The following is a 14,256-nucleotide window of genomic DNA, read 5'->3' as shown; positions in this document are numbered from 1 at the left end:
ATTAAATTTTATAAATGTTAAAATAAAGATGATTATTTTTTAATCATTTGAACAAACACAAAATTCAATAAATCATTAATTTTTGTATTTAATAAAAGTGGGGTTCGACATCCCATTGGGAAAACAACATGGCTGCAACCATGAATGAGAAGGCAATGAGCGACGAAGTTTGGCTCATATCTCGTGCTAGAGCTTGCATGAAACCTACTAAAAGTGACCCATATGCAGCAAAAGCATGGATGATAACAGCCAGATCTTTATTTCCGAATAACTTTTCAATACAGGTGCATATAACTCTTACAGCACTGTAGTGCATAAACTTGTCAGATATACAGTGATATATGTACTTTCTTAATGATGATCTTAATCATATGCATTTTTCTTAACGTGTTGAATATGTTGTAGTTTGAAGCATACTCTTTAGAAAAAGCTGGGAAGAATGTCAAGGAGGCAGCAAAGTTGTTAGAGGAAATGTAAGTCCACAAGACGGGGGCACTGGAGGTTATTGTAAATACATGCACTTGCAATATATTTACACTAATATGTAAACGGTGTGACCGTTGGACCGAGCGCAGATTTAACACAGTATAGTTTGATATATGTGTACAACAATTTATTTGAAATGCACACAGTAGGATCCGCCGACTTTTAAAATCATTAGTCAAAGTTAAACTAAACGTCGCGTGCTCAGTCTATATTATGACGTCATGTCTCGTACGTAAAACGTACAAGTTTTGTTTTCGGAAACAGCCGAAGAGAGTTACGTGATTCTGACAAAATTTTATTTCTTCTTTCCTTTAATTCATATCACGACTACCGGTAATAAAAATTGAATACTTTATTCAGTATCTGTATGAAAGATCAGTTCCTTAATGTTAATGTTTTTATTTTCCATCTGATAATTTGATAAGATATACGTAGAACTAGTCGTATTTCTTGGTTGAAGCACTATTTAAACGTATCTGTTTTTTACTTTAATTTTTTAAAATTTAAATTATCTTCAATTGAAACATTGGAAAGTTTTTAATCGAGTTAAGGAGCAATCAACATCGATAAGTGCCAGTCAATCAATGATCGAACTAACCTTTTAAAAACAAAATGGCGGCCAATATGGCGGCGCCCATGGCTGGAAGAAATTTTTTTAGCCCTTAGTACCCCTGATTCAACTCTCATTTTTCACTGATTTTCTTATATATACATGTTACCATTAATCCTCGTTTCGCGAGGCGGGCTTTGCCCGCCTCTCGCTGCGCTCGGTATAAACCCTTCATTTTTATAAATGCACATACAATATGTTAACAATAACTTCCAGAGCAAGTAAGAAATACATACATGACATATTATGCTTATTTATTCATGTTATTTGAGGATTTTTCGTTATTGTTTATGATTTGATGTATTTTTCGTATTTTGTTTTAAATTAATATGCAATTTTTTTTTAACATGTGCCCTATTTCTTTGAATTAAGGTTTGTATTGTTTCCAAATGAGCCTCAACTATGGGAGGAAATACAAGAAATTTTGGAAATTCTTCAGACAGAAATGTCTGCTAATAGCCACAAAAACTTTTTAACAGGTTTGTAACAACTAGCTTTTTATAAAGAGGTGTACCAAGCCAGTTGTCAGGCTGTAGTCATAGTATAGTTATCAACAGAGTGTTGACAACTACAATGATTTTTTTTATTGATTTCCTCACTCTTGTTTTGCTTATAGAGATATTTGCTGCAGTCTCCACACCAACACAATGTCAGATGTTACTAAGTGTTGCCCAGAAAATCAGCAATACCCTAGAGCAGTGTAGACTTCTACTCTTGGCCATGAGAAAGTTTCCAAATCTTGTCTTTGAGCATGGAGTAAGTAACACTGATTTTCTGATACACAAATGTACGGTAGTCAGAGATGTGAATGCACATACATTTATACATACAAGCTCATGCAATAGAGTATTCATAAGTTTCAAATCTGGTTTTTGAGCACAGAGTTAGTTACTTTTACTTTGGTTTTTCTTGTCCATAATATTCATGCATATGTAATCTTAAAGGAATTTAATTGTATTTTCTATATCATTGCTTGTTTGAATTTTTTACAAATAAAGTGAATTATTTTTTAAAGCTTAAGCTGTTAGATACCCTACAACAAGCAGAATTAGAAGCAAAAATGAAGTACCCTGTCAACTGTTACAGAAAGCTATTTGGTAAGTGCATTACCAGGCAATCTGCCTTTGGCATTTCCAAACTCTTATTTTTTGTAATTTGTTCTTTAGCCTTTTATTAAAATGCATTAACAGCAATCAAAGTAAATTATCCAATACAAAATACCAGTACTTTACTTTTCTTTTCAGTATGTGATGTCCTCCCCCTGGTGCTACAGAAAGTGAAAAAGCCTGAGCTACCAGCAGCCCAGATCTACAGATGGCTTCAGATGTCTGTTGAGTTTTATATCATGTTTGTCACTCAGTCACCCAGTTTTAATACAAGTTCCAGCAATTCTCCAGGTAATATCATGCTTAATGCATGTGGCCAACTTTAAAAATTAGTTTGAGTTTTCCTGATGAACTGACAAAGAGGTACACAACTCAAGATATGTTAAAAATTATCTGAGCATATTATTATTTTTTTAAAATCCAGTTTATTCAAACCTATTTTCAATTCAATTTTTTAAGTGACAGTAAAACAGTTATTTTTTTACCTACTGGTCCAAAGATTAAACACCATGTCAAGAAAGGACAAACAATTATTTAAAGATTGCCATATAATGATGATTTATTAAATTTGGCAATTTAATAAAAAGAAAATATTTCAGTGGAAACTTTTATATTGCTAAAATTTTTATTGGTAATACTTTTTTTAAAAAATTATATGTGATGATGAAGTCATGTACACAAAATGTAATAGAGAGAAATTGGGGAATTGTGTGTTTCTTTTTATAGAGTTGCTGTCGCCCACAAAGTTAAGTAACAGAGTGAGCATCCCCGGTCTGTTTGACAAGGAGTGTCAGGTGAGTGACCCCTGGGGCAGCCTCCTGAAGCTCATCATCTTACTGGGCCAGCTGATGGACTGGGATGTACCCCCAGATCTGTTCAGTGAACCAAGGTAACCTATCAAGTCTACATAGCTCAAAATTATTTTGTTGACCAACATTTTATTCTCATGCGAGAAAATTTTAGGAGATGTAAGAGAAACTCTAAATTACAAATATTTTTGCTGTATAATAATGTCTTACTTTGTTTTTTAAAAATACTTTTAAAAAAGACTTTATATTGTGAAAATTTATCACTGTGAACCATTTTATAAAAAGATTTGAAATTTTTTAGATAAAGAGAGATAAGAGTTATTTTAAAATGACTTTGATAAAGGGGAAAGGGGTTATTTTTAAAAAATGAAGCATTATTTTTTTTAAGAATAATCTTTTAGGTGACTTTGATTATTTGTTATAAATATGTACACATGTTTGTTCACTACAATCTTTGTATTTATTTAAAAAGGGAAATCCAGTACAAGAACATCTACAGTATGTATAACAGAGCTCGCCAGTCCCGCTCACCTGAGCAGACTCGCCAGGTGTTGTACACCACGGTGGTTTTGTTTCTGGAGTGTCTGTACACCTACGTAAGCAGTGTAGACCCACAGTCCTTCCTGGGCCCCAGTGCCAGCCACACCCCACTGGTCCTCATGGAAAAATTTGAAAATGAAAGTGCAGATGAAGAGCCTCAGTGAGTCTTATATAAAGTGAATTTTAAATTTATCATGCCACTTTCTTTATTTGATTGAGAAATTTCAAATCAGTATTACATGTAAGTTTAAACTCATGCAAAAGAATTTTTCATCCAGTAGATTAGGAATTGTAGAGATATAAAAAAAAATTGAAATGTTTAGAGCAAAAAAAGCCAAAGTACAAACGGAGAGCAGCCCCACAATAGAAGGAGCAGAGAGTATCAGTAATGCCAGCCGAATCATCAACAGCTTCACCACAGCATTTAAATGTTACGAGCTGATGCACTCAACAGCAGACCTTCAGACAGGTAGGGGGTGTGGCTTAATTAACATTATGATGCTTCATATTATATCATCTATATACATGTACAGAATTGTTTATACACGGATTTTGTGACATCTAATGCCCACATTATACACGTCTTATACTATGAAGTTAGATACATGTATATGAATTACCGGTAAAGAGAACTTGTACAAATGATTTACTGGTACATGTACTTAAAAATTGTTTGAATTTACTGCATTTGTTATCAGATACTACATGTATTTTGATCTATTATTGCCCTAGAGTTTATGAAGCTGTGTGAGATTTGGCACATGGAGACCTGGACATGGATGGGACATTTCCAGACAGACATGCTCATATATCAGGCAGGAATGACGACACATTTAATATTTCACAATCATTTGTTAGACTGGTTTGACTGTTGAACGTCATTAACTATTTCATAATTATGCATCATTTTTTCCAGGGTGCCTTTGCAGATGCCATTGCACATCTACAGAATTTTTCATCAACAATAAAAGAAAATATGCAGCTTAGAAGTAACCTACAAATGGCGTGCTGTTTTTACTGTCTGCAGAAGTATTCAGTAAGGTCTTCTCAAATACATTACTAACAAGTCAAGATTTAGTTGCTACAAAACAATTAAAGGACATATCCCTTGAGGATTTTATCAATGATTTCTTCTTTTGTCGCCAGAAAGCCTGTGAGCTGGTTTTGAATGTCATCAAAGACCTGCCATACACGCATGATAGACCACCAGCCTCAAATCTTGCGGAGACATCCGGAGCTAAGGGGAGACAACTCTGGCTTACCAAGTGCACAGAATCAGAGATTCTTCCCTACTGTATTCAGTTACTTCTGGCTGCTCTTAAGGTTTGAATATGATTTATATTTATCTGTCAAGCACTTTCATTAAGTTTCGTATTTTGTTGTCATTGGTGGATCATAAATAGAATGTATAAGGTTGATAATAAAGAGGCTCCTTTTATTTTGTTGATGTCATTAAAAAATTCATTTATTATTACATGTACTGAAATATATTGAAAATTTGCACATCAAATGATTTAAAATACAGATAAATAATCATTAGTACCAGTATTTTACATCATATTAAAGTGAATTTTTGTCTATAATTTACTTAATATACATGATTTTTGTAGTCTAAAGCATTCTCAGCAAAAGGGGATGACACTTCATTGGGTCACATGATTGTATTACTACAGTACGACTGGCCAAAGTCGGAGGCACTTTTCTTCGAAGTATTGAAGAAAATCAAACAGCAGAACAGCCTTGTATATAACATGTTCTTCAACTATGTCATAAGTATCCTTTTTCAGTAAGAAGAAATTAATAAAATCACATTTAAAAATTATTTTAAGACTATAACAGTGTGTTTTGAATTACCGGTTACCATTATTTGTAACGAAATTGGTGTTTGACATTTAATTTTTACGATGATGGCAACTGAAGACACCCGGCAACTACATTTACATGTAAATGCATGAACTTGAAATAATACTTTTTTTTTTTAAAATGGATATGAATTATATGATAGAATTTAAATACTTCACATATACCTCTTGCACAGAAATAAATGTTCATTAACCAAATGATTTTTAGAAGCTTGGGATAATGTGTACTTGTGTATATGCATTCTGTTCTAATGTACATTGTATATGTATCTTAACAAGAACCACAGATGTTGACATTTTAGAGGAAATAGCATTTTTGAAAACACTTGAAGGAGGAAAAGTAAATCTGGACATCCTGCCAACCAGCACTAAAGTCATAGCCCAGTAAGATACTTGTATACTAATTCTGTGTGTAACTGTTGGACATTCTTATTTATGAAATATTTAGGTTTATTTGATAAATACATTCCCCTCCTCGTATACATTAGTTTGTACTGGAAGGTATGGTTGGGGTTATAAAAATGTGTCTAAGCAGCCAGCATATGATGCCTCTTGATGTTTTTTTTAAGCAAAACAATATTCATATTTAGTTTTTATGCACCCTTGCACAAGGTACTAACAACCTGTCACATTCACACAAGTAAAATTGAGTTATTCCCCTTGTCACACCTAAAAATCTTTAGATACACAATATCATATTTATTAAATACATGTACATTGTTTTATTCATAAACTCTTTTTAAAAAAATAATGCATGTAAAATTACATTGAAACTTTGTATCAGATAATAAACTCATGGGCTTATAAATGGTTGCAGCATGTATTGTCATTTGTTAATAAGAAAGAGAAAGAAGACGTTTGTTTAAAAAAAAAATAATAGAATAAAATAAAATAAAAAGAATGTAAACAAAATTACCTGTCATACTTATTCAATTTTTTAACTGTTTTGGCCAAAAAAGAAAATTGATTTAAGCAATACCACTAAGGTTTGATCTATTTTTCGGCCTTTTACTTTTCCAGACAACGAACGGTGACAAGAGGTGTGAACAAAGTGGTGAAGGAGGACTTCAAGCTGACAATGGTGAAACAAATGGGGCGTAGTGAAGAACCAGTGGAGAAGTTAATCAGGACATTTCTGACAAACGAAAGAATCAGCATATTAAAAGCTTTAGCATGAGAGACACTATTTTTGTTTTGTTTATCATTAAAAAAAAAGTACAAAGCAGTGAAAAGCATGTTTGTTTGAGGCACATGGTCACGATTTTGGTCAATTTTTTTTTTATTTTTTATTGTTTGTAATACTTTAGTAATGCATTCCTAATGATCAACTATAATCCGAGTGTCAGTAGTAGAGTAATGAGCAAGATACAGAGCTGGCAATTCTTTGTTATGTAAACAAGGCTTGCAATTGATTCCCAGCATAATCAATACGTCATTTTTTACAAACTTCACAATATAACACCCCCCCCCCCCCGGGAGAAAACCCAATGATAAAAGTAGCAGGAGCATATATAATTTACCAGTATTCAAAAATGGTGTCACACAGTAAAAATAAAACAGAAAATGCATAGTTCTAAAGTTTCTTTATCACAAGCTTTATCAAATGCTGCACTTTCTGGATTAAGGTATTCGATGTATAACAACCACATTTTGTACCTTATAAATGAATGGTCCGATATTCTTAATCATGATATCATTTTGAAGGTGTTATCAAATAAAAATACTCCACCAAAGGAATTTTCAACATTACACCTTGAATTTTGCATTGAAGTCTATGGGCAATGTATGTTTTATTAAGATATTGTAAAAAGTAACTTAAAATTAGTGGAACTCTTGGTTAATACATGCATAAACTTTCTCTTTATTAAAATATGAAATAAAATGAATCATTTACCGCAGATATTTTGACGAAATTAAAATTTTCTTTTTCTTTTTTTTTCACCAAGGGGAGATAACTCTTTAAAAAAAATTTAAGGTGCAAAATGACCGGCTTTTTATATGTTGTCAGTCATGTGAATTTGGTTCATTTCACTTTCATTGTTATCTAGCAATACATATTTAACTAGTTTAAAATGATTCAAAATTGATCCATATCCATTCATTATACATTGCATACCTTTAAATCATCCGTATTCATGTGAATATTCAGAAAGCGCTTGTGACAAAGAGACTTGGGATTTGTGCATTTTCTTTTTTTTTATTTTAATATATTTTACAAAATGCTATTTTCTGATGGTGTCGGAAACGACTGTTTCTTGAGCAGTTGCTGAGCCCTAAACGGGGGATCGTCGGTACATTCTGTAAATTACAGTCGGCAGAGAGTTGGGCTCCATGAAGTAGCGATCCCCAAGCAGATTGGTGGACTGTTGTTCGATTTTTGGTTGTCTGAACTGCTTTCATATTTTAAGGTTTACACTTTAAAATACGTCACAGTTTGCCGAGATGTCGGTAAACGTTAAAGGATGGAAGTTAGTTATGGCATGACGTGAGTAAAAATGTACCCTTCAGTACTTCTTACAGTACATGAACGTCCGCACAACTATACCTAAATCATCCGAACAAATAACTTATTTTTCCAAAAACACTCGCATGCTAATTACTTCCACCCATATACATTTCATTGAAAGCAAGATTAATTTTTCAAAGGTGTTTCATCAGAATTTGAGGAAACATATTGATTTATACAGATTCATTTTGCACTTTTTTAAAAATATTACATTGAATTATTTTTATGACAGTTAAATCATTTGTAAAATTTGATATTAAACAGAACAGTTCTTTTATAAATCTTTCACTTTTGCAATGTGCAAGTTAAAAATCTTAACGGTAGTTTGGGTTGGTAACATCAAATCTCGGGAACAAATTTAAATCAGGAAAATATTATAAAATTCATTTACAATCCACTCTGCTCCTCCACAAGTTGGCTTGCGGAGCTAGATGTTTAAAATTATGCCAAAAAAAGCAGAAGAAATTCTAAATTTATATCGGTGAAGGGGTGACCTTTTTAGCAATTCTTTGCAAAAATGATGGTTTTCATTTTATAATATAGTGAAAACAAACTTTTGGCGTCTAAGAGTTAGTCCGAACAAACAACTAATTCGTCTGAACTGATATACACACATGATATACATGATATACTCAACTGACTCGTATATACATAATTCAACCGAACAAATAATCGCCCGTACAAACTGTAAATTCTTCCCAACAATTATCTATTTCGTAAGAACAAAAACATTTATCTATTTTGTCCGAATAAATATGCGCATCTATTTCTTTTGGAATAAAAGACATTAATTCCATTTTTTTCCGGCCCCGACCCCCCCCCCCCCCCTTCCAAATTTAACGCAAGCGAAACTATCACTATATTTTTCTGTTGTGTGTTTTGGAAGAATTTTTTGAAAATGTTAAAAAAATACATAAAAAAACAAATTAAAAACTGGAGAGAAAATGTTTCTTTATTGTTTGGTCGTCGACTTTCCGGATCTGTGAAGGTTGTTGTTGCGAAATTAACTTTTAGTTTGCACAATATATTTCCAGTTGTAATGTGATGAAAAATTCAAAATGACATTTCGCTTTCCCAGTCTTGTTCCCGGTGCAATAGATCCTCTTTGGTTTACAGTAGATCGTCCATGTGATGACGAAAACGAGCTAGAACAGCTGGAGAAGGAGCACGATCTTTGGGTACGCAACATTTTATGTAAAATTAAAAATATAGCAAGTTTCTGATCGATCGCATTTCGATTTTGCATTTTATAAAAATAGTTTCAACACACTTAACTTATCCAGTCGGTATCTCTATCTATGATGATTTGATTTATGTTTTTTTTTCAGCTCGAAAGCATAGCCAAAAAGGACAACAATATAGTGCCGGTTGGGAAAACAGCTTCTGAGGTAAATTATGGCAACGTCTTGCAGTATTTCCCTAATACCGATTTCTCATCAAATTTACCATTATCACGCCGATTGGCTTTACATCCATTATAATTTATATGATTTTTTTCAGCATTTAGAAGATGATGAAGAAGACGAGGATGATGAAGAGGGTGATGATGATGATGAAAGTGACACTAATGATGATGAATTAGATACAGACATGTTAGATGAACGCGATTCTGGAGATGATGCTGGTTGATAAATCAGTTATATTGATTTATTGTATTTGTGAAAGACATGGATAGAAAGTTTGGTTTGATATACTGTACGAAATCACATCTGTCAATACCTTGTGTTGTTGAGCGTCAGAAATTGTTGGTCTAATGCCTGTAAGCTACAACATCTGTTCATTTTATAATGTTGAATAAATTTGTTAACTATGTTACACTATTCGAGTAACTGCTTTTCTTTCACAAGTTTGTTTACATAAAAAATTGCATGTAGTGTTATTTTAAAAGTGAATAGTATACATTTTATTACTGCAAAGTTTATGCATGTTATTTAAAACTTTCAAGCCTGCCTGTATTTGCATTTTTGCATAGATCTAAAAAAAAAATTTGCTCTTGCTTTATGCAGCATCTGAGTAGATTTAATTTTATTTTTAATTCGATTTTAATTACCAGAAGATGTCAGGCATTGTAGTTCATATAAATTATAACAGGTTTTAATGAAATTTCAACGGCAAGTTTTCAGAAACGTGACATTAAATTTTAAGTATCGGTAAATGTACATGCACAGAAAAGTTTATACATGTATGGACATTTCTGGCATACAGAAAATGAGTAGGCCTTGACCATGCTGACATTGCTCTCAAATGAAATGTCAATTCTTTTGTATTTGATGGTATTTTAAAGTTTAAACAAGTTTTAATATTTTTTCTTTGTGGTACAGATAATCATTTTATAAAATAGGAAGGCAATGGTCAGTGAATAATTTCTGATTTGTTTTTTTTTTAAATTGCATTGTAACCATAATTGGCTCCATTTTGACTTTTTTGGTTAAGCTCATCGTTTTGCTGCAAAATTTCTTCATTTTGTTTAAGGTACTTCACTACACCGAGACTTATACTTTTTAAGACACTACGTCACAAGATGGCGATTTAAATGTTTTGTTAATCTGTTTGTATCAATCGATTCAGATGTATATCATCATAGCTCAGTGGTTAAAGTATCAGGCTTGTGAACCGCAGGTAATGAGTTCGAATCCACCTGGGGCTTTTGTTCATGTTTACTGAATGACATTTTTGAAAATATCTTTTTTTATCAAAAATTGTACATTTTTTCGCCTCTTTGATATATATAATTCTTATCCATCATTCTTTCTATCATAATCAAGTAAATTTCTGCTGATTTGAGAAACTATTTCAAGGTGTAGTGAGGTACCTTAATAGTTCATTGGGAAAATCAAACAACTATAACAGGCATCAGTTATCATACAAGCTAGTACGGTACATTGTTTTGTCTAGCTTTTAATAACACCATGTAATAATAACACCTAAACAAGAAAAAGATCTTATGAAAACTTTATTAAAGGATCTATTTCATAAAACAACATAATTCTAAACAGATGTATTTTATTATCAACAAAACTGCTCTTTAAAGATTGTAAATACATTTATCTCCTAAATTATTAACACTGTGCTTCAATCATTCTGTGGAGGCAAGGATGATGAAAAATAGTAAGAGCTACCAAAGTGCAGCTACACAGAACACTCCATATATCGGTAGATAAACCACCTCTGAGACAATACAGTGAAAGTGCATTTGAAATACTGTGTATTCTTTGCTACAGAAAAGATAAAGATCACAATACATATACATTTATTCTTAATAGGAAAAAAATGAGCTCTATCAAAGAACCTGATGGACTTGAGTATTTGGTCTAATACATGCAATTCTAGAGAAAGTTATTTAAAATAAATGTATATCTACATAAATCTTTGTTAAAGCCAAAAACCATGTGGTATATGATGCTACCACAAAAATATTTAGTTTTGAAACATTTTTGGTGCATATAATAAAGGTAAACAGTTGTGACTTTGAATTTGATTTGGTTGGGTGCCTAAAACTTCTTTTGCAGTAAGATATAATTACTGAAGCCAAGTTTGACTAGCTTTTTCAAAAGTATGAGTTTGAACGCTATTGACACTTTGATTAAAATTACATTGCAATGCCTCTTTAATGACTAAAGCATTAAGATATCATCTTTACAGAATTTAAATGCTTAGACTGCTCTGGACAAGAAGTGAGCAACTCTTCCCCCAATAGGCAAGAGTAAGCATGGCATATACATGTATAAATGTCTGTAATTTTAACAAAAACTTTGTAATACAATGTACTATATATTAACAACTCTCAGCAGAAAAGGGATAAATGGCTTTTAAAAGAAAAATTTTCGTGAAAAAAAAAATTCATAATTTTACACACATCTTTCAGACATGTCAAAACAATATATAACAAATACAGTACTCAATTTGAAATACATTGTACATTCTATCGAGACAAACTGTAAATCATTTTGAGTAACATGACTGTAGATGACAAAAAATACTTTTGACAATTAGGAATTTGTATCGTAAACACCAATAAAATGAGCTTTATTCAGTCATATATAATGAATACATACACCTTAGCCCCATGCCTACCTGAACCTGTACAGTCACACACTTTACTCACATTGTACACAATACTTCGTACCAATTCATAACTATCACACCCTCTCAAAACTAGAAACAATATTTATCCATTGTATGGTTAACACATAGAAATCTTGCATTTAAGGCACAACATCCCACTGTACAGCTATAAATGTAGAAAATGTAAGTCCTGGTGTAAACCTTTATGTCATATCAAAACTTTAACAGTATGAAATTCAATACCTCACTTATGCCAAATTAAAATTTTAAAATGTACATGTATTTTAGTTCATCAATACCTTTTTCAAAGTATCATGGAATTACCATCAAATAAATGACATTAAATCTATAATTCTTGAAACTTAGATACATGTAATTGTTGATGGCAGAGTTGCTGTACCTTAGATAATGTACATAATGTATAATAATAATTGGAAGGTGGAAGGGTGACTAAATATTAGTGTAATTTATGAAAAGGAATGTTGAGATCATGAACATAATAGCAAAAACAATGATAATTTCACTTGCAGAAGCTCGCATACATTAAATTAACTTACACACATGATTATGAAGCATGCAATATAGGTTTTACATTACAAGCTTAATCATTATTATCAACACAGAATCACAACATCGAAGATAAAATTTTTCACCAGATTTCCCACTAAAATATACACAACGCCTGCACCATGAAAATATTATGATGTATCATTATTGCACAATATATCTGTATCACATATCAGGAGTATTATTATGAACAATAAAGTACCCGGTATACTGTAAACATATTACATTTGGCTGGGTACTCTAGTCTCTATTTAGCGTTTTTGGCGAAATGCGGCTTCTGCTAAATCGAGTACATCGCTAAATGCCATGCATACATGCGTATAAGAATAGTCACATTCAGGAATTCATTAATTCAAATCCTTGCCAACTTGTTCAAAAATTATTTTCTATCAAATATCGTACCAGCCAAATATGAATACGTTTACAGTATTTTTATTGATTTACATGTTGAACATGTACCTGTAGTTTTATGTAACAATACTATAAGTATAATCTATTTAATGATACAGTTATCACCTGGATTCACATTAATTTCATTGTGTTTTCAAATATTGCTTTAAACAGTTTCAATCAGATGTTTCCTTCTTTTTTAAAAATGAATGCATTCACCATCTCTCGACCAGATTCACACAAAATTCAATTTGAAAATAGGTTAGGCTTAGTTAACAAATGCAGAAAAAAGGAAACATGAAAAAGATCAAACTCCAAAGACAATGCATTTTTAATAAAAAAATAATGGCAAAGGATTTTTGTCTTTAAATTAAAAAAAATGAATGATCATTAGCCCTTTGATAGCCCTACATGCATGTACATGTACCAAATATTATCATAAATATGTATGTTCTTGAGGTCACTTTGAATGCAGTATCATATCTTGATATACAGAAAATGAGTGTCTACACCATTTAACTTGTTGATATATGATTATTTAATAAAAACGATGTCCCCAACAAATCTTTAAAAAACAATGATTTGTCATCATGGGTTTTCAAATTGATTTTTTGAATTCCAAACGAACAAATATCATGTCAACAACGATAAATAGGGTTAATTTTTAAAATGCCCAATAAAAGGAAAAAAAAGAAGTTTGCTTTCAACTGTCATATGAATGAAAGAAATACATTCAAGTTTTTTTTTTGGGGGGGGGGGGAGAAATGTGTTGAATCAATTGTCAAAATTGATAAATTCTTTGATAAAATGTTGAAACAGATAAAAAATAAATAAAATACAACTTTCACACTGCCCTGTCGCAAGAGGCCAGCTACTTGCTTTTGTGTCACATTGCTTGGCATTCTGGGAAGCCACCAGTCCACAACTGGTTCTAAACCTTCGTTATGATGTTTTGTCAGTAACAATGTCTGAACTCTTGAGTCTCCCTTCCAAACTAGTTTTCACATTTACCATAGTATTCTTTACCTAAAAAATAAAAAATTGAAATTGAATTTAGTCTTGCTAAACCCTTTCATGATAGCTGCCTAACACCTAATACTGAACTGCATACAGCAAATTTATATACATGTATTTTGCTGAAAATTATTAGGCAGAAACTGTGATTTACTGAAATTTATTACATGTACATACATATATTTTAAATATTTTGTCATATTTTAATCAAACAACATTAATTTGCGCTAAAAAGGAGAAGCACTATGGAAACAGTCTACCACTGTCCAGAATATCTGGTATTGACACCCGGCCCACCACA

The 14,256-nt window shown here is 32.0% G+C and overlaps 3 protein-coding genes across 5 annotated transcripts in view; 2 read left to right on the top strand and 1 right to left on the bottom strand.

The window, feature by feature from the left end:
* The first annotated feature begins 99 nt into the window (after nt 1-99).
* LOC105340176 (integrator complex subunit 10) lies at nt 100-6,597 on the top strand. Its single transcript, XM_011446104.4, has 15 exons — nt 100-284; nt 406-473; nt 1,469-1,575; nt 1,713-1,852; nt 2,112-2,193; nt 2,341-2,493; nt 2,929-3,091; nt 3,484-3,711; nt 3,875-4,020; nt 4,284-4,366; nt 4,468-4,587; nt 4,698-4,874; nt 5,162-5,324; nt 5,701-5,797; nt 6,434-6,597. The coding sequence occupies exons 1-15, from the start codon at nt 129-131 to the stop codon at nt 6,588-6,590; spliced, it is 2,040 nt and encodes a 679-aa protein (XP_011444406.3). The 5' UTR covers nt 100-128; the 3' UTR covers nt 6,591-6,597.
* A 2,332-nt stretch (nt 6,598-8,929) lies between these two features.
* LOC105340169 (anaphase-promoting complex subunit 15) lies at nt 8,930-9,734 on the top strand. Its single transcript, XM_011446090.4, has 3 exons — nt 8,930-9,097; nt 9,248-9,307; nt 9,420-9,734. Exons 1-3 carry the CDS (start codon nt 8,978-8,980, stop codon nt 9,546-9,548), a joined length of 309 nt encoding a protein of 102 aa, XP_011444392.1. The 5' UTR covers nt 8,930-8,977; the 3' UTR covers nt 9,549-9,734.
* Nucleotides 9,735-10,855: 1,121 nt separating this feature from the next.
* The window catches only part of LOC105340156 (protein Aster-B), a 28,197-nt gene continuing 24,796 nt past the window's right edge, over nt 10,856-14,256 (bottom strand). For all 3 annotated transcript variants that reach the window (XM_034447898.2, XM_066076041.1, XM_066076042.1), the window contains one exon: nt 10,856-13,967. In XM_034447898.2, the coding sequence (XP_034303789.2) occupies nt 13,884-13,967 (84 nt within the window). In that variant the 3' untranslated portion in view covers nt 10,856-13,883. The remainder of the gene's footprint in view (nt 13,968-14,256) is intronic.

This window comes from Magallana gigas, chromosome 2, assembly GCF_963853765.1.
Source record: "Magallana gigas chromosome 2, xbMagGiga1.1, whole genome shotgun sequence".
Classification (NCBI taxonomy): domain Eukaryota; kingdom Metazoa; phylum Mollusca; class Bivalvia; order Ostreida; family Ostreidae; genus Magallana; species Magallana gigas.
This window is presented reverse-complemented; position numbering and strand designations above follow the sequence as displayed.